Raw genomic sequence first — 25,529 nt, forward strand, 5'->3', positions numbered from 1 at the left:
AGAGAGAGAGAGAGAGAGAGAGAGAGAAAGAGAGTTTGTGTGGGACCCAGAGATGGAATTCAGGTGGTCAGGCTTAAATTAACATCAATGCCCAGGAGCCATCTAGCTGGCCCTAGTAAATAGTTTTAATATAGAGAGTTTTAAAGCTATAGCAATTTGTGTGTGTGTGTGTGTGTGTGTGTGTGTGTGTGTGTGTGTGTACGTATTAGTGGGGGATCAAATTCAAGTCATTACTCTTGCTTTGCGAAGCACTCTACCACTGAACTACATCTCTGGTCCATTTTTCCTTGATTTTTATTAAGATAATTTCAGGCAAATCAAATTGGTAATGCACCTAGCATGTGCAAGGCCCTACATTCTATTCTCAGTTTAAGGGGGGAAAAGGTGGTCTGATGACTCCTCACTGACCTGTCATTCTGTTTCAACCCTTGATACATTATTTTGAAGCAAACCACAGATAATTTCACAATAAATATTTTAGTATATATAGTCTGTGAGCCTGCCTCAACTCTGCAAAGGAAAAGAAAGAAAAAGAATTAATCACAATATCATTATTACACTTAAAATTTAACAATAAAATGTGAACAGTTCCTTAATATCTCAAATATACATCATTTTTAAATTCCAGTAGTCATGCAGTGACATGAATTATTATTTAGCAGACTCAAAATCACATGTTGATATTGAACAGCTTGTTTCTTGACTCTCCTCTAGTCTATAGATTCTCTTTTTTTCCCTTCTATTTGTTCTATTAATGGAGAAATGGGTCATTGCTCTAGATTTCAAAGCCAACATTTTGTTGATCAAATACTCATGCTGTGTAGCCATGTATATATGGGCAGTACTAGCTGGACTTAGTGGATTATCAAATAAACAAATAAAGCATGAAATTGCAAGGTGGGCATTTGTGGGGGGTGAGGGAAAAGCTGGAAGGGGGAGAGTATGATTATATTTTATTATATATGTGCATACAATTTTAACTAGTAAAAATTATAATACCCCCTCCACGTGATTTGACACATTCTGCTGCCTCCTGTGAGCTGGGATTTCTCCAAAACTCTTGTAGAAACACACTTGCCAGGGAAGCAGATTGGGAAGTGCAGCCTTTAAAGACAGAGTAACTCTGCTCTTTCTTGTCTGGGTAAGGTCTTGCAGGCATGGCTCCTCACTCTCTGAGGACCAGGTTAGCCGACACAGGAGTTGGAACTCTTTTGTCTTTACACATCCATCCACTGGCTCTTCTGCTTCTGCTGTGAGCTGAAGCTATGCAGACACCACATCCAGAGCTAAGGACATGCTAGCACTAGGCTCTTAGACTTTTTGAACCATGAAGTCAAATAAACCTCTTCCCTTCATAAATGAGCTGATCACAAGTACATGAACATGAATCAAGAGGAAGTTGGATCTAAGATTTATCAGAATTTGTTTTCTGGTGGGGAAGGAGACCATATTTCATAGATGATGATAATCATCAGGAGGCACGTAATGTCTTGGTTGGTATGGCATTTTACTTTTATCTATCTATCTAACTTTATCTATCTATCTATCTATCTATCTATCTATCTATCATCTACTATCTACCTATCTATCATCTTTATCTATCATATATGTACTATCTACCTATCATGTATCTATCTATCTATCTATCTATGTATTCATCTATCTTTAGTGTCATGGATCAAATTAAGGCTCTCATGTTTGCTAGACAAGCAGTCCACCACTGAACTACATTCCCAGGCCTGGTAAGATATTATACTTTTTCCTAAATGATGTTGAAACTTGAAAATACAACAGATCTTTTCATATTGATCTGCTTAGAGGGCCCTGCTAAGTTTGTCACTTGGACTTTATTTTCCATTATTCTTTATTACTTTTCTAATCCTTATTTTTTTATTATCCTTGCTTTCATGATTATGACTTTGGATATGATACACAGAAGCTGTGGGCATCTGTCATCTTTTTAAGTCAAGAAAAAATTTCCATAATTCACCAGGTTTTTTTGTAGTTTTTCAAATATTTTACCAAATCAAGGATGTTTTAGCAAGAATTGGTGTTAATTTTTTAAAAACTTGTTTTAAATTTTTAAAAATAATCTCTTTATACTGAGTGCTAAATATTAAGTATGTTTCCTGTCTCTATTTAGATGGCTATATGCTATTTTCTTGTTTGTTCAATCAGTGTACTGACTTACATGAAAATACAAGATAAGTCAACTGTGAATTCCTAGGATACATATAATACACTTATAATGTTAATCCCAATATTCTTTTATTAGATTTATTAAATTCAGTTTGCTGATATTTTGTTTGGGATTTCTGCATCTATGTATGTGAAATATATTGACTGGTCAGGTCTTTTTTTTTTATTTCACCAAAACAGTACTTCATTTTGTAAATTTTGACCCATTATTACTCCCAAGTATTCCATATACATGTTTCAAAACTGCTGAGTACCAAGTCCATTTATGAACTCTAGGTCTGCCAGAATCATGTGTAGCATATTAAAGCTACCCTATTTGAATAGTTTAATAATTCTGCATAAATCAGGTCAAGCAGTGTGTCAATCTGTAACAGACTGTGCACTTTAACTGAACGTGGCAATATATTCACTCTTTTCATCTTTACATCATCATTTGATATTAAACAGTGAAGCAAATCCCAACAATATATAAAAAAAAACAGCTTTGCATTTACAAAGGATTGTTTCCCATACTGATTAATCCAGGCAGCTAAATCATTGGTTTATGCAACTTTATTGAAGAAAAATAGATCAATTACTAGAAGAGCTATTACTTGATGACTCATCCATTGACAACTCGCATCATTTATTCAGTGCTATATTAAACAGTATTGGGAGATAGATCAACTAATAGCTCCAAGCCTCCATTTGTAAATGAAAATTACAAAATGTTTTGAGACTCTATTTTGGAATACAAAGGGTGTTTGACTTCCAATTTCCATTTTCTATAGAACAATAACAGGTCATTCCTTTATTGATATGTGTAAAATATATCACATTTTCTATTCTGATGCTATAATTCAATACCAGTTCTCCAGCCACATCAGTTATGAGCATAAAGCATACCATGTAACCTCAAATCTCTAACAGTGGAAGGTTTAAACAAGAATGGATGCTGCTAGAATAACGCTGCTTCCTTTGATGTGACAGCTGAGCATCCATCTCCCTCCCCCTCAGATGGCTTCTTCAGCATGTTAGAGCAGTGAGGATTGGTTTAGTCCCATACCAAGTTAGAGTGAAGACATTGGCCACATAATACATATGCTCCAGTTTTTAAAAAAAATCTGAATCTTGGGCATCTGTTCTCTTGTAACTACTTTACAGTTTCTAAAAGCAGTTATCGTCCAAAGCTGGAAGAACTTACGTCTTCTCGGATGAGCATGTGAATGAATGGAGGGAGGTAAACAAAAAATAAAATAAAATAAAAAAATGAGGTCTGATAGGAGAGCAGCCGGATAAGGAAATCAAAAAAGGAGCAGTAACTTAAAGTTTATTCCAGCTATAATGCAGGTTATTCTGACTTTAAGGTAGCTTCACATGGCTTACTTCTGAATCCATTCCCAAGATATTCTGTTGTACTTATCTCTGTCTGTTTTATAGATCTGTGCAATCTCTGGCAGTAGGGTTCATCTGGGTTTGGATCACATAGCAGTGAACAGATGGATAAAAGCTTTAGAAATAGTTAAAGCAGGAGACCACTGTGACCTTAGAATAAATGTCAAGACAAATGCTGCCATTACTGTTAATATTTGGATGATAAATTCTTGTTCTAAATGCAACCTTAAGTGGTTTGAAGGGGTAGTCTGTAGAAATACTAACTGCCAAAAAGAATGCACCACCTGGATATGGGCTGTCATTAGGTCCCATAATTAAAGCTTTTTTTTTTTTTTTTTTTTTTTTTTTTTTTGCATTGAATGGTCCTGGTGCCTATGCAGAGAGTCAGCAGATTATCAGTGTTAGCTTTCATTGATCCTAAAGGTCTGTTCCTATGCCAGTTCCACAAGTGTTTTTGATTACTGTAGCTTTGTACACAGTTTTAAAAACAGAAACTGGGTCATCTAACTATTCTTTTTCAAGATTTTTTTGGGGGACCTTTGTGATTCCTTTAAATTTTTAGGATAGGGGTCTCATTTCTGAAAAAAAAAAAGTCATTGGTGTTTGGATAGGAAGTATGCAGCATCCGTATAGAATCTATAGACTGCTTTGATACTGTTGCTATTTTAGCACCAAACCTTCCAATCCTGAACAAGGAACACCTTATTTACCACTCACTTTCTACATCGTTTTGTAGTTCTGCATCTCGTGCCATAGCTACCTCCCAGTAATCCCACCTACTACTGTCACCTTGTGGTTAGGATTACAACATTGGACCCAAGGCATGTTGAAGGAAGTTGCCTGGTATTTCTGATTTGTGAGTGTCTTAAAAAAAAAAAAGAAAGAAAGAATAGATGTTGGTTTTGTTTTTTTTTTGTTTTTTTCCTGCACCATTGATATGGCCATGACAGGTCTCTGCCTTATTACTATTATGGTATAATGTGCTGATCATTGTGTTATGTTTAGACTATCATACATTATTTTAGTTTCACTGGGTAAATCTACTGTATATGGCACTGTGTTACAGGAGAACATTTTCAGGTGCTATACACTGTACGTTGAGTACAGCTCTCTATTTGTCACCACTGTGCTCCTCCACTCTCCCCATTAGTTTCATTTACTCTTCTATGGGTTTCATATCTGCGGGTTTGGGTTCTTGATCTGACTCCATGGGCAATGTATTTTCTGATTCAAGTTCTTTTTTCTGTTGGTCAAAAATCCCACTTTTCCTCTCTAGTGACTTTACAATTATCTGGTCATCCTGTCTAGACTTAAGAGTTAAGTCCATGGGTGCCATCCCTTGACACCCTTGTTGTGTTGAGGTGAAATCTACAAATTTTGCTCCTCGGATCTCTTGTGTTTTGGCTACAGTTACAGGTCTTAGACTTTGCTGTTTCAAACATGGGGTGATCACAGGTTTCCTATCTTGCATTTGTGACTGTGAAGTCAGTTCCTTGGGTTTTGTACCTTGCAGTTGAGGCCCTTGAAACACCTCCATAGACTTCTCTTGAAACAGTGTTCTTGGTACAAAAGTCACAGGACTCTCCCCTTGCTTCTTTGGTTCAAGTTTCAAGCCCATGGCATTTACATCTTGAACATGTGTACCACGGGCCAACCCCTTATTTTTCAAATTTTGAGTTCTTGAACCTGGAATCAACTTCACAGACTTCATATCTCCTGCTGCTCACTTCTCTTTCCCTGGGACACAGTCTAGGATCCCAGTCATAGAATGGCGCCACCTAGAGGCACCTCGGATGGTTATCCAGGCCGTTCCCTACAGGCATGCTCAGAGGCTCATCTCCAGATGATTCTAGACTTTGTCACGTTGACATTTGTCATCACAGCGGTGGGAATGTTCTCTTGTTGCTCTGTGGGGCTCTCTTCAATTAAGCTGTCCTATTGACACATGTAAGTGAACTTGCTTCAGAGCTGTGTGTTTTGTTTTGTTTTTTTTGAGATGGGCTGTCTCTCTTTGTAGCGCTGGGTGTCCTGGAACTCATTATTTAGACCAGGCTGGCCTTCAATGCCCAGAAATCCTCTACCTCCTTTTTAGAGCCTTTGAAAAAGTTTAATTCCACCTGCCTATTCCTGTAATTAACTGTGTTTTTGTAGCTGTTTTAGTTTTTGGTCGTGCAAGTCTCTCCTTCTCTTCTTATTCTCCATTAAGAAGGCCTCAAAGTAGAATTTAACTTGAGGAGGACTGACACTTTTGATGTGTCAGTCCCAGCCAAGAGCCTGAAATATTTGCCCAATTATGTAGATCGTCATGTATCTCCTGTGTTAAATGTTTATGGTTCTATATGTGAAGGCCTTGTGTATTATTTATTAATTCAATATTTTGATATTTTTATACTTTTTATTAATATAAAGAATGTATTTTATTACTTTAACTGTTATAGAGTTTTTACTGAAGTAAAAAGGCTGTGTGTGTGTGTGTGTGTGTGTGTGTGTGTGTGTGTGTTTTGTTTTAGTTTTTAAGATAGAATCCTGCTTTACAGCCCCAGCTAGGCTAGTGCTCAAGACATAGATTATCATAAACTTGTGACAATCCTCCTCCTTAGCCCAAGTGTTGGCATTACAGTCATGTGCCACTAGATTCAGTGGCTATTAATATTTATAAGTTGTTTTGGATTCATAAATTTGGTGAAGTATAATACTGTATGCATTATACATTGCTAGGTGTGGTAGTGTTTGCCTGGAGTCTCCGCACTTGGAAGGCAGAGGCAGGAAGATCAGGAGTTCATGTTCAGCTAAATAAGAAGACCAAAGCAGTCCAAGCTATATGAATCCTTATTTCAGTATAGCAACAAAGGCAGGGCAGAGTGGCCCATGCCAGTAGCTTGTGCTGGAAGGCAGAGGCAGAAGGATCAGGAATTCAAGGTCTTCTTCAGCTGCTTAGCAAACTCAGGGCCAACTTTGGCTACATGAGTCCTTGTCTCAAAAACACAAATCAAACAATATGTATGTGTATATATATTAGATTTGTTGGGAATGTCAATTACCATCACTTTCATAGTTATTGGTTTAATCAAGCAACGTATGTCTTTGTAAATTCTGGTCACTTATGTTGCATTGATGGCAGGCTTTCTACACTTATGAGACATTTCACTTATGAAACATACTCTGAGCTCCTTCTTCCTCACCTGGTGAGCAGGCATTTTCTAGCCACCATTGGACTAAATAGCCATCAGACAAAGAAGGGGGTGAGGGGAGAGAAAGATGGAGGGAGACAGAGATAGATTTGGGAGTAGCAGATCACTGTAGGGAATATGTATAAAATAGTAAATTATGGCTGGGTTCAAGGAAGCCATGACAGAAGAGAGCTCTTAAAGTCAAAGAGTGAGAAGTTAGGACTGGAGAGATGACTCAGAGGTTAAGAGCACTGGCTGCTCTTCTAAAAGACCTGGGTTCAATTCCACATGACAGCTGTCTGTAACTCCAGTTCCAAGGAATTCATCTCATTCACACAGGCATACATGCAAGCAAAACACCCATGCACATAAAATAAAAATAAATGAAAACTTTAAAATGAGTATTTATTTTAAAAAGAATGAGAAATTTATGTGGGCTATTTGGATTCAAAATTAATGGATCTGAAGCATGTTCTAAAGAAAGCAGGGAAAAGTGTGGGTTTGTATGGGCAAATGGTTCTGGCTGTGGAGTGCAGGGGAGGAACAGGATCCATGTGACCAATAGAAGACAAAAGAGAAGAACCTACATACCTAGTAAAATGTTCATAAAACAGGAGCCAGATACCTACAGATATGTGTCCCAAGTCTCTAGTCATCTATCTGGTCTGTGAACGTGTTTGTTTCAGATGTCTACAGTACAGGCTGGAGGTGACCAAGCTCCGGAAGCAGCAACATAGAACAAGAAGAGATTCCATCAGTAGCTTTATGGGCTCCATTTTGAAAAGCATTCAACATAGCTTTTATTCTAACCTTCTTTCACAGAAGATAAACTCAACACTTTAAAAACATTCAGTTTTCTATCAAGTATCTGTAGGTATTTCACCATGCAGTGTTTCCAGATTACTTAGGTCTGTGATATTTGTAGATCGTATGGAGATATATATGCAGAAGGGTCATTGGTAGATATGTTAACTGAGATTTCTTTTGCTTTGTATCTTTACTTAATGGTCCCATCATGAACATAAATGCATGATTAAGCAAGCATAAGATAAGTTAAAAAAAAATCAAAACTACCACTAGATGTATTTAGCTCTGTGGTAAACTGAGTTACTAAATCATGGACATACCAAATGCTCCAGAATTATTAGCTAGGTTCTTTAGACATTGATGCCCTGACACACAAGGAAGGAGTGACTATTTGCTTTCTTTTAATGGTGACAAATGTCACTAATACCCTTAAACTGACTGAGGGTGTTGCTGCAAAGTCTCAGGAGTTTACTACTTTCTAGGAAGACATTACAGAATAGAACTGAACTCCTACCACCAAGCTTCCCCTGCTTCTCATCTTCTCAGCCCTATCTCCCACAGCTCAGCAAAAGTGCATCTGAAAATTGTAGCAGGGCTCCAGACCTTAGCACAACTCACTCCATGAGAGAAGTGCCATCCAGGCCATAAAATTCAGCACATAGACAGCACCACCTCCCAAAACTAAAAACAAAGGCCCAATCCATCAAAGCCCATAATTCTGGGAGTCTCAACATGCACTAGCCTCGCTTTTTGGCTTCTGCTTCTGGCTAATTGTTCTTGTTAACTGAAGTATGTCAACTCAGAACATGTTTTTTGTGCTTAAAAGGTCACCCTGAAAAAGGCTTGGGGCTACCCTGGGATCCCAAACATCCATTGTAGTTGCTGGGTGGTGAATAAAGGCTTTCTGTTGGCTTAAAGCCGTGTCCATCCAGTCTTCTCTGCTGAATGCCCCACAACAAAAATTATAGTATGCCATTTTCAGTGATGTCTTACTTGCTTATAATGTTCTTTTTCACCCAGAAATCAGCTGACTCTCTGAGATCTATCACAGATAGAAATGTATGGAGTAATTCTTCGACTCTGTCTAAGGAAATTAATCTGACAAGGTAAGAGGAGTCTGTCTTCAGACTGTCCTACTGTTTCATGTCAACTTGATACAAGCTAGAGTCAATTTGGAAGAGGGAACCTCAATTGCTTCTTCCAAATTGCCCCGTGGACAAGCCTGTGATGCATTTCCTTAATTGATGATTGATGTGGGAATGTCCAGCTCACTGTGGGTGGTGCCACCCCAGGCTGGTGGTCACAGGTGACATAAGAAGGCAGGGTGAGCAAGCTAGGAAAGCAAGCCAGTAAGCAGAGCTTCTGCATCTGCTCCTGCTTCATGGATCCTGCCCTGAGTTTTTACCCTGACTTCCCTCCACAGTGGAGTATGATTTGAAATTTGAAGGCGAAACTAACCCTTTACCTGCAATCATTTTATGATCATGGTGTTTCACCACCATAGAAACACAAACTAAGACATCACCTTAATTGTAAATGCTAGAAGTATAAATTACCTGGTACTTTTACTTCATTTACTATGAGAGCAATTGTCTCATTCCTAAATTAACTTTCTATTTCTCCTATTGGTTAGCTTACTAGTACTTTAATATCACTTCAGTTCCACTGACCTACCCTGCTGTGTCCAGTATTTCAGGACTTCCTATGGGCTGGACCCAGGACAATATATTATGCTCAATCGACAAGAGCCTTCAACAGATCTTCCAACATCTGGAAAATGCAAGGTCAGGAAACAGAGTTTTTGGGTAGGGGTAGATAAATAAATAAATAAATAAATAAATGTACACATATGTACATATGTATGTATGTATGTATATATGTATGCTTGTATGTTTGTATATGTATTTGGTTTTTTGAGACAGGGTTTCTCTGTAACTTGCTGTCCTGGAACTCACTCTGTAGACCAGGCTAGCCTCGAACTCAGAAATCCACCTGCCTCTGTCTCCCAAGTGCTGGGATTAAAGGCATGCACCACCACTGCCTGGCAAGAAGTGAGAAATATTTAAAATAAAAGAAAGAAAGGAAGAAGAGTAAAAGGGGGTGAGAAAAAAATCTGAGTTGTAAAGAACTATTTTTGAGATTTATTTATAAAGAACTATTTTTGAGATTTATTTATATTTTATGTGTACAAGTGTTTTGCATGCATATATGTCTTTGCACCAGATGCATGCTTAGTACCCTCAGAGGCCAGAATAGAGTATGTGATCCCCTGGTACTAGAGTTCCTGATGTTTGTGAACCACCATGTGGGTGTTGAGAATCAAACCTGCGTCTTCTGGAAGAGCAGTCACTGCTCTTAACTACTGACCCATTTCTCTAACCCCCAAAGCAGTGAGGTTTGTTTCTTTTTTAAAAAATACATTTATTTATTTTTAACTTCTCTTTTATGAGTGTGTGTGTGTGTGTGTGTGTGTGTGTGTGTGTGTGTGTGTCCACATGTGAGCCACATGTTTGCACAGGTCAGAGGGCAAGCCACAGAAGTCAGTTCTCTAACATGCAGATCTTAAGGGCTGAACTGAACTCAGGTCATCCCGCTTAGTGGCAAGTTTAATGGGAACTTGTGTGTGTGTGTGTGTGTGTGTGTGTGTGTGTGTGTGTGTGTGTGTGTAAAACTTAATGTGTCATTCCTTGGATCTATCTACCTTGCTTTTGAAATAAAGTCTCTTTGTGAGACTCACAGTGAGCCTCAAGGATGTGTTTGTCCCTACTTCTCCAGCACTGGGGCACCATGTGCTCTTATTATCATGTGTGCTCTGGGGATAGGGTGCAGCTTCTCTGTTGGTGTGGTATGCACTTGGCTGACTCATGTCCCTTGCTCCTGGTAGAGGGAGTCTTTACAGAAATAACTGAGGCTTGTGAGCACCACCCCTTTTCCATCCTCACCTCCCTTAGACCAAAAATATTTTGGACTTGAAATGACCACTCTCTTTCTTTGTCCTAATTTTCCCACTACTGATTCCAAAGAAAATGAAAAAAAAAAAATTCTCTTTGCTTTCAGCTCAACACTTAGGGAACTGAATTTTCCAGAATCCCATGATGCATCGTCTTCTTCCTCCATCTCTGACATTGTGGCTCAGGAGGGTGTCCCACCTTGCTGTTACTGTAAAAATGGGAAACGTTCCAGTGACTACAGCACATCCTCTGAATCCTCCAACAACAGCTCGATCCTGTCTTATCTTCCAATCATTCCTGAAAGTACAATTTGGCAAACCCAGAGCAATAGTCCCCCCGATTCCCTGGAAAAGGAATCACCCATGTCCAGAACCCAAAGCACACCACTGCCTGCCTTCCAGCTGACAGATACTGAGAAGTCAGATCTTTTCCCGAATTTTGCAGTCCTTCCTCCTGTACAGAATGTTCCATCGATTCATCTCCATGTGAACATCGGGGTGAATTCTGAAGTCAATAAGACAGAAGTAAGAATGTCACAGCCACTTACCTCTAACAAGCAGTTAGAATCTGAAAATGACCACCAAATCATTAGATACATTCCTTTAGTTTTATCAATGGACGCATCATCTTCCAGAAATGTAGAAGTTAATGTAATTCAGGAAGAAAGCTCTTTACTGCAAAAAGAACCAAAGCTGAATAAAGATCAGGAGGTCATAAGTCTTCCAGAAGAAATGATACAGCCACATAAGGCACAAGGAACTAATGTGGAGCTGACACCCAATGTACCATGTTCAGACACAGACAGCATAAAGGTCACTCCGAAGGCATTGCTTCGTGTTATGGATTCAATGGGATTGATTCCAGATTCACATTCAGAGGCAATAAACTCTGTGGGGAAAATAAAAGATAAGACTGACTTATCACAGCCATCAAACCGAGCTGAAACAGTGAATATACCTCCTGAGTCATCAAATCCAGTAATTGAATCAATAAAAGTGCCAAGTCCTGAGCATCAAATGAGAGAATCAAAGAGTATGGCCTCAAGACCAAATCAAATCACAGATATCTCTAAAGTTACTCCTGTAGAATTGTCTAACATCTTGGATTCTAGGGGCCTGATTAATGAGTTACATTCACATGTCATAGAATCAGCAGGAATAGCCCCAAAGCCACACTATCAAGTCATGGAATCAGTGGGGGTACATACATTGCAGAAGCATCAAACTGCAGAACCAGCAAAAATGAGTCTAGGGCCACACCATACAGTCTTCAAAGCTGGGGAAAGGATTCTGCAGCCTCAGCATAAAGCCACAGAAGAACTAAACATGGATTCAGGGTCACAGAATCAAGCCACAAAACAGATCAGGTTCACTCCTAGTTCATTCCAACCTCCACAGATACCATCTAAAGTCCTGGACTCGTCAAGGATGGTTCCAGAACCATCAGAGAAATCCATATGTGCTCTAAAGGGAAACTCAGTGGTACAGGGGTCACCCACAGGAGTGGTCACACCACTACAAGATGGTTTGACTGCTCAAGCCAAAGAATCTCCAGAGTTGCCTTTTTCGTCCCAGGTTCAAGTCAGTGACTGCATAGGAATGACACCACATCAAGGCACAGAGAATGTGTCATTGACTCCAAAACTGCCTCATCAGGTCAAGAATCCTTTGGAGTTCACCCCTGGGCATGAAGACTTAGACTGTTCAGAAGTGAGCCCAAGACAAAATGACAAACTGAGAGAACCTATGGGATTGACCTCTGATACATGGCCACAAAGGGAGGATCCTACAGAGAGGACACCATCTAAACAACAAGTCCCTGAAGCAACGGTGACCTCTCACACTTGTGATCAGGTGGAAGAACCTGCTGAGTTGACACAATCATCAGTAGGAATGACTCCAGCACCACTGAGCCAAACCTCAGAATCTATGGAGATGAGCTTACCACCACTCCAAGATACTCTTGAAACGATGACCCAAGTTGTAAAAGAGATGAAGGAGACTCCAGAATTACAAACTAAAGTTAAAGATATTCTGAATTTGCTACCAGAATTAGAAGTGCCAACCATAAACCCAGAAGTGATGGCCCCAGAACCACAGCTCCTGGATGTGGACTTTGCTCATGTGACACCAGAACCGTGTTCAGAAGTTACTAACCCATCACAAATTAGTCTATATGAATACACAGGAAGCACGGAATTGACATTGCTTGAAGTTGATGATACCCAGGGGACCACTGTAGAAACATGTTCAGAAATGGGACCTCAGGGGTTGAATCTAGAATCAAGAATGCAAATTGAGGAATCAGAGTCATTGGCAGAAAAATTGAAATTTAAAGAATTAACCAGTGAACCACCTGTACTAGTTGCAGAAACTAAAGAGTTAACTACAGAACCCACACCACATATTATAGATGTGATCCCAGAGCCACAGCTCCACAATGTAAAGTCTATGCAAGTAGATACAGGATTAGATTTACAAAGTGAGTTATCTGTGGACTCAGTACAACAGTCATCTATAGGAGTGGTAGATCCTGAAAAGGCCAAACCAGAGCCAGGGCCACAGAGTGTACCACCAAAGGAGTCAGTTGAGGAAACACAGATTCCAAATGTGAAATCTGTGGATTTTAATCTGGACCAAGAGCCGCCAATTGTCAAATCAGGATTGACTCCAGGGCCACAACTGCAAAGTGTCAAATTTCCAACGTTATATCAAGGGCTACTTCAAGGGGAAAATCCAGAAAATTCTATCTTGGGCCCCCCACATTATAGTGTGAAATCTGATGAAGCAATATCTTATTCCCCAATGCCAGAAATCAGATCATCTGGTTTTATTTCAGGGCCAAAGCTTCCAGAACCACAACCACAACATGTGAAATCTATGGAAGTAAATCTAGGACCATGTTTGCAAGATGTAAGATTTTCTGATTCGATCCCAAAACCCAAACTCCATAGTTTCAAATATACACAATTCACACCAGGTCTTCCGCTTCCAGAGAGGACCTCTCAGGTATTTATGCCGGAATCATTTTTACCATTAAGCCAAGAGCCAAAGTTCAAAGACAGGAAACTTGCCCTGCCTACACAAGGATCAGAGTTTCACAGCATGAAATTTGCAACACAAGTCTCTGAACTACAGCGTCCATGCATGATATCTAAGGAGGTTAACATAGGACCTCAGGAACAAGATACCAAATTTTCTGAGCTGGCTTCAAGACCAAAACTTCAAGGGGTCAAATTTGGAGAGCAAATCTCAGGATCGATGTTTGTTGGTGGAGGTTCTAAGACTCCAGAGTTAGGGATGTATGATCCCAAATTAGCAAAGATGACTCCAGGGCTACAGAATACAAGGCAGGTGGGTTTGAACTCAGGCCCATGGCTTCAAGATGTCAAATTTTTGGATGTAATACCAGGAACTCAACTTCAAGGTGTGAAAACTTCAGAGCTAAACTTGGGGCCACAGTTAGAACATTTAAACATTTCTGAGTTGACCACACAGCCAGAGAGGCAAGAGATGAAGCTAGAAGTGCTAGTACAAGAATCCCCATTTCAAGATATAAAATACGTCACAGGGAATCAAGCATCAAGCTTTGAAGACAAAATGTTTTATAAAACAGTATCTGAGCCACAGGTGCCAACGGCGGTGGAAGCAATGAAATTGGCTTCTGGGAGACACTTAGCAAATGCAGATCATTCTGAGTTGATCAGAAGACCACAGACTCAAGGCATAGCACCCTCTGAATTGACTGAAGGACAACTTTTGGGACATATAAAACCTGTGGAAAACACAGTCTCAAAGCAAGAAGCTCTGACATCTGTGGAATTAACACCAGGGCTAGCTTTGGGAGACATTAAATCTACAAAGTTAAAGTCAGAGCCAGAACACATCAGATCTATGCTGTCAACCCCAGGAATGCAGGCAGGAAATAAGAAACTTGAGCTGTCTCCAGGATCCAGCTTGAAGGGTTTAAAACCAAGGTTACTACCTTCAAAGCCAAAAATAGAAGATAGGAAATCTGTGATCTTAACTATAGAAGAATGTCTCAAGAGGATAAAATCTACTGTGGTATCCCCAAGTAGTTCCCCGAGAGGAGGTATGAAGTCTGTGAAGTTGATTCCAGGTTCAAGAACTCAAAATTTGAAAAATAAGGGGTTGGCCCGTGGTACACATGTTCAAGATGTAAATGCCATGGGCTTGAAACTTGAACCAAAGAAGCAAGGGGAGAGTCCTGTGACTTTTGTACCAAGAACGCTGTTTCAAGAGAAGTCTATGGAGGTGTTTCAAGGGCCTCAACTGCAAGGTACAAAACCCAAGGAACTGACTTCACAGTCACAAATGCAAGATAGGAAACCTGTGATCACCTCATGTTTGAAACAGCAAAGTCTAAAACCTGTAACTGTAGCCAAAACACAAGAGATCCGAGGAGTAAAATTTGTAGATCTCACCTCAACACAACAAGGGTGTCAAGGGATGGCACCCATGGACTTAACTCTTAAGTCTAGACAGGATGACCAGATAATTGTAAAGTCACTAGAGAGGAAAAGTGGGATTTTTGACCAACAGAAAAAAGAACTTGAATCAGAAAATACATTGCCCATGGAGTCAGATCAAGAACCCAAACCTGCAGATATGAAACCCATAGAGATCAACTCTAAGTTACAATTCAAAGGTACAACCTCATTTGAATTGGCTCCTGAGCTGGTTGTTCAAAGTGTAAAAGCTGAAGAGTTCCAAAATGAACTACAGGCGCCAAGTATGAAACCTTTCCAGTTGACTCCAGTGTCCCAGGTGCACCAAGAGAAAGCCTTGGAATCAACATTGGAACCACAGCTTCAAGGTGTGGAAGCTGTGGCACAAAATAAAGAACCCCAAATTGGAAGCACAAAGTCTATTCAATGGATACCAATATCTGAGTTTCTACGTGAGAAAGGTATAGGGTCAGACTCAAGGTCACAGACTCAAGGAGCCAGGCCTACAGCACTGACGCCGCCTGTGCCATGGAGAGGTGTGAGGTCATCTAAACTGACTGCCACATCAATTCAAGGAGAAAAATCTGTAGCACTTCATCCTGAGCCACAGTTACAGGGAGTAAAAACCTCTCCAATAGCAATAGGGTTGCAGGAATCAAAAACGTTTAACTTGACTTCAGAGCCACAGCCTCAAGGCATCACAACCGAGGAACTAAACAAAGAGCCACAGGCTGAGAATGTAAGATCTGTTCAGTGGATTCCTCAACAGGAGTTCCCCGGTGTGAAGTTCTTAGGATCCAATAATGGGTCACCATTTCAAGGTGTCAAAGGAACAGAACAGAAACCCTCCATAAAATTGGGAGGGGAGAAGCCATCAGAAATGACTCAAGGACCAAAGCTACAAGGGACAAAAACTGGGGATTTTAACCTCAGGCCACAAGAACACTGTGTGAAGACCCTCCAGTTATCACCAGAACCAGAGCTACAAAAGGGGGGAAACTTTGCATCATCCTCAGAACCTCAGTCTCAATGTGTGGAAACTGTGTCATTGCACCATGGACCACAGCTTGAAAATACAAAATCTGTCTTCCAAGATAAGAAATCTATGCAGAATCTTGGGTTACAGCCTCAAGGAATCATATCCAAAGAGTTAAAACCCTCAGTACAAGAAAGGGATGTGAAGACATCTGAGGAGTTGATGACAAGGCCCAAATCAGAAGGTAAAGAACCTTCTGGGTCAGCCCAGGGATGCTTGTCTCATGGGTTCAAAACCATTGATTATAAATCTAAGCTGCCATTTAAAAGTATGAAAGCATGTGACCCAATCTTAAAGTCAACGATCAGTAATATAAAACCAATGACATTCAAACCCAGGTTCCATATAGAAGACAGGAAATCTAATGAATTGACCCCTGGGATACAGCCTCAGGAAGCAAAACCATTAAAGTCATCCCTAGGAATACAGCAGCCTCAAGACGTGGCATCTTCAGTGTTGAAACAAGAGTCACACTCTTCAGAATCGAAATCTGGGGTATTAGGTCAAGGGTCACAGTCACAAAACAATGAAAGTATAGGGTTGAAAAGTGAAAAATCCTCTGAGTTGGCACTTCAGACAAAGCCTCAAGGTATGAAATCTGAGATGAAGTCTGAGCCCCAGAGGCAAACTTCTGACTTGACACCTGAAACAAAGTCCCAAAATATGGAACTCAAGTTACGTCCCAGCCTACCGTTGAAAAGTAAATCATGTACTAATTTAATCATGGGGACCAAAATTCAAGGGGTCAAGCTAGACTGTAAACCTGGGCCACAGTCCCAAGGTATAAAATCAGATTCAATTCTGAAGACAAAGCCTCAAGAAATGGAGATGGAAGACTGTGAATCAGGCCCACAGTTACAAGATCTGAAATCTTTGAGGAGAATCATGGGTGTAAAAGTCCAAGATGTCAAATCTATGAGCTTCAGTCCTAGACCACACTTAGAAGGTACACCATCTGAAGTCATCCCAGAGAAGAATGTTAATGGTATGAAACCAGAAGAAATCAAACCTAGTCCAAAATTACAAGGTGAGAAACCTGAGTCCACCCCAAGGAAGTTGTTTTTAGGCACACGATCTATACGGCTGGATTCAGGCCTTTATTTGCAAGATTTGAAATATCCCGAGCTGACCATGGGCATGAAACATCAAGGTGTAGACTCTATGGAACAGCACTTGACAAGTAGAAAACCTTCTGAGGTGATTACACAGATAAACTCTCAAGGTGTAACAGCAGTGGGCTTCGATTCTGGACCACAGACACAAAATAAAAGGCCTTCTGAGTTGTTTCAAGGGGAAAAGCTCCAAGATATGGAATCTAAAGAGTTTAATCAAAACCCAAAGTTACATAGTATGACTGTGGAGTCAATACCAGAGACAAAGCCCCAATACAGGGAATCTGTAAAGTTAAACTCAGGCCCTCAGTTGCAAGATGAATATTTTACGTCAATTCTAGGGACAAAGCTTCAAGATGGAAGATCTCCAGAGGTCAATTCTGGCCCACACTTACAGGGTGTAAACTTTTCTGAAGGGATTTCAGGAGACACAGTTCCAAAAGAGGAACCCATGGTACTTGTGTATCAGCCACTGGGGCAAAATGAAGAATCTTGTAAATGGATTTTCTCTAAGGCACTTGATGGGAAACCTTTGCACTCCAAGGTACCCTCTGAGTTGCAGGACAGGAAACTATCTAAGTTAAAACCAGAATTAAATCTTCAAGGTATGAAGCCTGAGGCTTTCAACCCTATATTAAAGTTAGAAGATGTACAAGCCAATTCCATAAATCCACAAACAACAAATGATAAAGAGGTCAATTATGATGCAAACTTTCAGGTTGGGAGACTCTCTGAATTGGCCTCAACAATTTATAATGTGGTACCTTCTGGACTCAATGCCAGAAATCAGAAGCAAGATGGGAAACCTCAGAAATTAAGTCAAAAGCAACAGGTTCAAAGTATTAAATCAACATTGTCCAATCATGAGCCACATCTGCAACATATCAAGTCATCAGACTTATTTACAAAACTTCAAGACCTGAAATCGGTGGAATTCAACTCAGAGCAACAGTTGCAAGATGTGACGTTCTCTGAGTTGGGCCTGGAAACAAGTACACAGTCTTTAGGGTTCAACCCTGGGCCACAGTTGCAAGAGATAAAACTTTCTGTGGTGAGCACAGAGGTCAAGCTACTGGAAGAGTCACCTCTGGAACTCGAGGATGAACCTAGATTACACTGTAGGAAATCCTGTTCCTGGAGTCACAATAAAAATGTTATGGCACCCAACACCAAGATACAAGATGTAGGATTATCTGAGTTGCACCCTGGTCCAGAACTTCAAGGTATAAAAGCTAAGGTGTTCTTCCCTGGGTCACACTTGGAAGATGTGAATTCTGCATATACTCCCAATATAAATTTTCAATATGTAAATTCCAGTGAGTGTATATCTGGGCCATATTTGCAAGATACAAATTCCTCTGCATGCATTCCAGAGCCAAACACTCAGTATATAAGCTCTGAGTACAATCTTGGAATACATTTGCATGGAATGAATTCTTCCTCATGCTTTTCAGGATCAAAATTGCAATGTGTAGATTCTACTGGGAGCAACCCTGAGTCACATTTGCAAGATGTAAATTCTACTGAACGCACCCCAGAGTCAACTCCTCAGTGTGCAAATTCTTCTGCATGCACCCCAGAGCCAAGTTCTCCATGTGTAAATTCCACTGAGTGCAATCCTGAATCACATTTGCAAGGTGTGAATTCTTTTGTATATGCCGCAGGGCAAAATCCTCTGTGTGAAAATTCTAATAGGTATAACCTTGGGCCCCTTTTTCAAGGAAATGTTGGTACATTTCCACCACCACAAATTCTGTGTGTAAATCCTGTTTGGTGCAATACTAGAATACATTTGCAAGATATAAATTCTCCTGCATGTACTCTAAGTCAAGAATCTCAGTCTGTAAATTCTATTGACTACAACCCTGGGCCACATTTACAAACTCCAAAACATCAAGAACAACACTTGAAATATTTGAAGTCTGAATTAACTCCAGGGTCAAACAATTTGGGTATAGCACCTATGGAATACAAGCGTGGTCCACTAGGTCAAGATATGAATTCTTCTGAGTTCAATCCTGAGTCAAAACCTCAGTGCATAAGTTCTGTAAAGCCCAGTTCAGGGCCACAGTTGCGAAACATAAAGTCCTTTGAGTTGAACTCTGGCTCAGAGTCTCAAAGTACAAAATCTGTTCTGTTAAATTCTGGATCCCTTTCTCAAGGTGTGGATTCACCTAACTTAATGCGAGGGGCAAAGTTTCAAACGACCCCGATTTTGAAGAACCTGCTTGGGTCAAGGCAGCAAAGCTCACAGCCTGTATGTACTTTGAGGCCTCAGTCAAATAGTGTGAATTCTGTGGTTTTGCCAATGTCGCCTCCTGAAGAGAGAAAGCTTCCAGAGAAGAGTACACAGACATCGTTTTGTGCTATAGAACCGACATCTAGCTGTGGTCTGAACGACTCGAGGAATAAGATGTTTTCACCAGAACCTTGTTTTCAAAATGTTCAAACTGTGCAGTTGAAGCCAGCGTCACAGTCTCCAAGTGTGAGTTCTTCAGAACTGATGTCATGCCAAGGTTCAAAACTCCCTATGTCTTCCCTTGCACCAAAGCCATGTTTTCAAGATACAAACCCTAAGCAGCTGAGGATAGGATCCAAACAGCAAAGTCTGAATGGTCAACTGTTTCCTCCAGAGGAGAAACCAATGATGGTATTGGCACCAGAGTCCACCAGGAAGCTCTTAGCAGGACCAGCACTGACTAGTGTCAAATTTTCAAATTTGTCACTGAAACCACAGCAGCAAAATACGAAATCTTTGGCATTTGCTTCAGAGCCAAAGTGCCAAGGTGTAAAACAGGTGAAACTGTCATCAGTGTCTGTGCCAGAACCTGGAAAATCTGTGGAGTCACCTCCAAAGTCAATTCTTCGAGACATGAAATCTGGGAACCTAATGCCCCAGACAACTGATCCAGTCACAAAACCCACTGAAGTCTTATATAGACCAGAGCGACAGGTGGTGGACTTTGCAGAGATGAGCATGAAGCCTAGGTGTCAAGTCCCTAAATCGGTGAATTTTACTTCACCACCAATTTACCAAGATGTCGGATCTTTAGAAATGACAAAAGGGTTGGAACATAAAAACACAGAAATGATGGAGGAATCTATGAGGTTGAGCTCCAAACCAACAGATAAAGTCATGGAATCATTAGAGATGTCCCATCTTCAAGAACCAGAGTTTTTTGATCTGACTCCAACACTAAGTGATCAAGATTCACAATTCTCAGAACTAAGCCTGCAGAAAAGCTACCAGATCCAAGAAACTCCTGAGTTACATTCTTGGTCATGGCCTCCATTCAAAGATTTCAAGAAGTTACAGATAAAGAAAGTTACAGAATCTGAGAGAATAACCCTCAATGTCAAGAATCCTGTTGCAGACATGATAGAGTTGACTTGTGAAGCAAGACAACAAGGGAAAGAATTTCTTAGAATGACTCCAGAGCCAGTAAATACAGAGACTGGATTTGTAGAAAAATCTCCAAGGCTATGTCAAGACATAGGACCTCTGGGGGTGGGCTCTAAGAAAACATCTCAAAGGGAACAATCTGTAATATCAACACCAAGGCCATTCTGTCACATCCCAGATTCTGCTTCAGGAATAACACCAGGGCCAGGACCTCAGATTGCCAAACTTAAAAAATTGGCCTCTATGCTGTGGCTGCAAAATGAATCCTCTGAGTTGTCATACAAGCAAACCAGTCAAGTTGAGGGAAAGAGAGACTCTGTAGAGCTCACCTTTGGTACACAGCAGTCAGGAGAGGTAGCAGCTAAGCTAACAAAACCTCAGAATCTGAGCCTGAAAAATGCAAACATCACTCTAACAGAACCACTGGATCAAACAATAAACTTTGTAGGGATTAGTCCAAAGCCACGAGATCAAGTGACAGAATCTGCAAAGACACAGCTTCTAGTTCCTCAATCAGTTGCCCTCCCAAAAGTTCCTGAATGTGTGGAAGTGGTCCCCGGACCACCATTTCAAGTTATTAAGTCTGTGATGATTCCAAAGATTACCCCTCAAAAGTCAAAGTACAATGATTTGACTCCCAAAATACCTGATATGATAAGTTCAGAATTTGCTCCAGGCCTTGGGCTACAAAATGTACAATACAAGAAATTAATCAAAGAGCAAACACATCAGGTTTTAGAAACAAAAAAACAGACAGGCTTTCGAATTATAAAGACTGTATTAACTCCCAAACCACTAGTTCTGATGGTAAAATCTGAAGAAGTGGCACCAGGACCATGTCCTCAGGCTGTAGAACCAATAGAACTCACCACGAGATCGAGCATTAAAGTAAAGGAGTGTTTGAATTTACACCCAAGATCACATCTTCAAGACCTAGTAAAACCTATGGAGTTAACTCCAAGAGCAGATATTCAAATGACTTCTGCAGAATTAATATTTCAGCAAACATTTCCCCTTAAGGAACCTACAGTGTTATCTAATGAACAAAGGCTTCAGGCTGAAAAATCTATAGGCCTCAAAACAGAATCTCCTAAAGTAATGAAAATCAAGGATTCGAATCAAGGATCGGTGTGTCTGAATAAAGACTCAGCGATGATCACATCAGCAAAATTACAGGAAGAGAATTATTTATCTAGTTTCATACACAGCCCTTCAGTCCCATTTCTTTCAAGTGTTGACAAAACAACTGAATTAGGGCACCTTCCGGGTTCTGGGGTACCCGAAGTTTCAAGAGCTTTTGGTATGGAAAACCTTGATGTTGGTATTTTGCAGTCTTCAAAGTCCTATACAGACACTCTTATAATAAAATCCTCAGTTCTTCCCTTGGTCCTTCAAAATCTACCCTCTGATAAGACAGGGGACACCAAGGGAACCCCATATCCTGATATCTGGAGCATGGATCTCCTATCTAAGGAAGAAAGTGAAAAGGAGAGAATGGAGGAATTCCAGAGGTATTCTTCATATTCACTCAGATTACTATCAGAGGAGTTTCAGGAAGGATTAGGGACGCGAAGAAGCTCTATCCGTTCTTTCCTAGGCATACAACAGAATGTCTGGGAAAGTCATGTCTCTAGGCAGCGACTACCTAGGAGATACCTCTCCAATATGCTAATGCTGGGGAATGTCCTGGGAACCACTATGGAAAGGAAGCCTTGTTCTCAATCATTTTTAACAGAAGGATCCACTATGGACATCTGTCAATCTATTCAGAATTTATTTGGGGTTCCAGCTGAACTAATGGAGTTTTCTCAAAGCCTGCTAGAGAGGCTTCCAAGGACCATTTCTCAGACTTCAGTGGTTAAAAACCTTATTCAAAGACATACTTTATGTCACAGTAATGAGAAAAAAATGCCTTTAAAGATGTGGACACGTGGCTCAACATCTTCCATAATACAGCAATACTCTGGTACTAGATTGGGAGTAAAGAAAACAAGCTCAAAGCTCAGCGATATATTCCAGGAAGCCACTGAGCATGTGTCCATCTCATGTACAGGAGCCGGGTTTCCTGCCTTGATAAAATCAGAGTCTACTCTTGAGATGCTTTATGGTAGGGAAGATTCTGTTTCCAAGGAGCAGAGTAAAATTTCACCATGTGGTTCACTGACCAGGAGTTTGGACTCTCAGCATTCCCTCAAGACAAGTTCTCTCTCCCAGTCCAACACTGATATCTATGAACAGTCCCAACTGCTAAAAGAACTACGGCTAAAAATAGCAGGAAAACTTCTAAGAAGTCAAATACCCCACAATGTCCCTCCACCTCTAGCGTCAGGCCTTGTCCTGAAGTATCCCATCTGCTTACAGTGTGGCCGATGCTCAGGATTTAAGTGCTGTCATAAGTTAAAGTCTGCTATGGGGCCGCACCTTCTTGTCTACCCACAACTCCACCTTTTAAGCACCCCTGAAGGCCATGGTGAGGTTCGGTTGCATCTTGGATTTAGATTACGAACTGGAAAAAGATCTCAAGTCTCAAAGTATCATGCAAGAAACCAAGCAGATCCACAGAAAGGTGCTTCGTCACCATCGCGAAGCAAAGATAGATTTTCTATGCCAACTTCCAAGAGTCCTAGTTCTAGAAATGATTTCCAGTCCAGATCTTCCCTGTCTCCTGCTTCTGTACAAGTCCACACTCAACAAAAGCAATGGCACAGGCACAACGGTAGTGTGGCCGGAAAGCCAGCAGCCAAAGACTATGAATTCTATCAGGGTCACTCCATATCGGAGAGTGAGTACGAAAGCACTCAGGATGAAAGAGGTCTTAAATCAAGCTTCAGAAAGACCTCTGTCTTAACATATACAGAGAACAAAATCTCCCAGGAACCTAAAACACAAAACAACAGGCTCTACAACATTAATACAACTACAAAAGGCAATCTTACAACACTGAGGGATCTGCCAAGAAACAGAACTGAGACTACCCAAACAAGCACGGTTTCAACCAAGAGACAACCTAAGAAATCCTTCCAGCCCAAATTCATCCACCTGCTTGTTCAAGACCTAAGGCAGGCATTCCAGGCTGCGCTCAGAATTGGGCAGAAAAAGGATTATGGCTTAATGGGAGACAGCAAAGGAGCCAGGACACCTGTTGTCAGGCAAAGGCCAACAAGCTCAACCCCTAAGCAAAAGGGCAAGTTGCAGGGAGCAAGCGAGTGCTGTAGACAAGCTCAACAGCCCAAACAAAACAGTACAGCAAAGAAAAGCTATGAAATACCCAGTCTAGAGTCTAAGAACTGTTCTAAAATAGAAGCCCAACTTCAGGCCCAAGAGAGGATTGTACCTAACCCCCTCTTGAAGGGAACCCTGCAGAGTCACTTCGAAAAGAAACCCCAAAACATGGAAGATCAACAAGGCTTCTTCAGGGAGAGCACCCTATTTAATAAGCCACCTGAAAGGACCCATGACAGGCTTCTCCAGAGAACTCATCAGCAAAATCTCTCTGAGAGGAGACATCGCAGTCGTTCTCAGAGAAGGCATAGTAGTCCCTCTGACAGAACCCTTAAAAGTCTTTCTGAGAGGAGTCGTCGAAGTCTCTCCCAGAGAAACAGTCTTAGCTCCTCTGTAAGAACCTATCATAGTCTCTCTGACAGAAGCCATAACAGTCTCTTTAAGGGTAGAGGCCACAGTCCCTCAAGGAGGAGTCCCCGCAGCCCCTCGAGGAGGAGCCCTTGGAGACCCTCTAGGAGGAGTCCTCGAAGTCCCTCTAGGAGGACCCCACGCAGTCCCTCAAGGAAAAGTCCTCGATGTTTCTCAAGGAGGAACTCTAACAGTCCCTTAAGGAGGTACCCTCAAAATCCCTCCTGGAGTAGCCATCATAGCCTTCGAAGGCCTTCAGGAAGGAGCCCTCACAGGCACTTAGGGAGGAGCCCTCACAGGCTCTCAGGGAGGAGCCCTCACAGGCTCTCAGGGAGGAGCCCTCACAGGCGCTCAGGGAGGAGCCCTCACAGGCGCTCAGGGAGGAGCCCTCACAGGCGCTCAGGGAGGAGCCCGTGTAGACCTCTCGAGAGAAGAGGACGCAGTCCCTCTGTAAAGAAGAGTCTTTCTGGGAGGAGACAACAGAGTCCTTCTCTGAGACGCCTCAGTTCCTCAAAAAGAAGCCATTTCAGTCTCACACAGAGGTCAGTGGGCAGTCATTCAGACAGTTTCTCTGAAAGATCTTTTTCCATTCTTTCTGGCTGGAAAGGACATAGTTCTAGATTAAGCCAGAACAGTTCTATGCCCTTCCCTGAGTTGGCTAAACAAGATTCTGCTGGCTGGAGCCCAGCTCCAGGCCTTTCCGCGTTTTCCTGCCTTAGCCTTGAGAAGCTGACCACCTACTGAGCTTACTTTGCAACAGAATCCAGCTGAAACAAAGGGATGGGTTTTTGGGTTTTGCTGAAAATTAAAATTTGAGCCATGATCGGAGAAACTTTGTCTTGGCTCATTATTTCTCTCATCCACTCATCTTATTTCGTCGCCTCCCCTCGCCCCCCACCCCGCCCCGCCTCTCCTTCCAGGTGTACCCGGTTCTCCCTGGCCACTGGACAGCTACACAGAAGTCTAAGTCCAGGCTACACAGGCATTCTCCCAGACTCATCTGCCATCATTCTGAGAGAACTCACTATAGACCCTCTGAAAGCAGACACAGTCATGGTGAGAGGATGCACCGAAGTCACTCTGAGAGGAACCAGCACAGTCACGATGAGAGACCCTATCACAGTCCCAAGGAGAGGCTCAAGCATCATTCACCTAAGTAGAGATCCAGATGTAGCTTGGCTAAAGAATTTATGTCTTTCAGGGACCACACCAAAATATCCAAAAGCTGGACAAGTTTGGAGACATGAAGTTAGTGGATAAGGAGAAATCTGCCCCTCACCCCCAGCAATGAATGAGCTATCTGGGAGGGAAGGGGAAGAGAATGGGTCTGTAATTCGATTTGAACTCCATTTGCATCTGTAAGACTATGTATGGGATGG

General features: G+C 41.3%; 1 protein-coding gene and 1 pseudogene across 7 annotated transcripts in view; one reads left to right on the top strand and one right to left on the bottom strand.

Moving 5' to 3' along the window:
* The window catches only part of LOC116076034, a 52,610-nt gene extending 27,632 nt beyond the window's left edge, over nucleotides 1-24,978 (top strand). For all 7 annotated transcript variants that reach the window (XM_031349588.1, XM_031349594.1, XM_031349591.1 and 4 more), the window contains 3 exons: nucleotides 8,571-8,656; nucleotides 9,239-9,334; nucleotides 10,608-24,978. In XM_031349588.1, the coding sequence (XP_031205448.1) occupies nucleotides 9,255-9,334; nucleotides 10,608-24,894 (14,367 nt within the window). In that variant the 5' untranslated portion in view covers nucleotides 8,571-8,656; nucleotides 9,239-9,254 and the 3' untranslated portion in view covers nucleotides 24,895-24,978. The remainder of the gene's footprint in view (nucleotides 1-8,570; nucleotides 8,657-9,238; nucleotides 9,335-10,607) is intronic.
* Nucleotides 3,552-3,885, bottom strand: LOC116076035 (annotated as a pseudogene).
* Nucleotides 24,979-25,529: the final 551 nt, after the last annotated feature.

Source organism: Mastomys coucha, unplaced genomic scaffold, assembly GCF_008632895.1.
Source record: "Mastomys coucha isolate ucsf_1 unplaced genomic scaffold, UCSF_Mcou_1 pScaffold4, whole genome shotgun sequence".
Classification (NCBI taxonomy): Eukaryota; Metazoa; Chordata; class Mammalia; order Rodentia; family Muridae; genus Mastomys; species Mastomys coucha.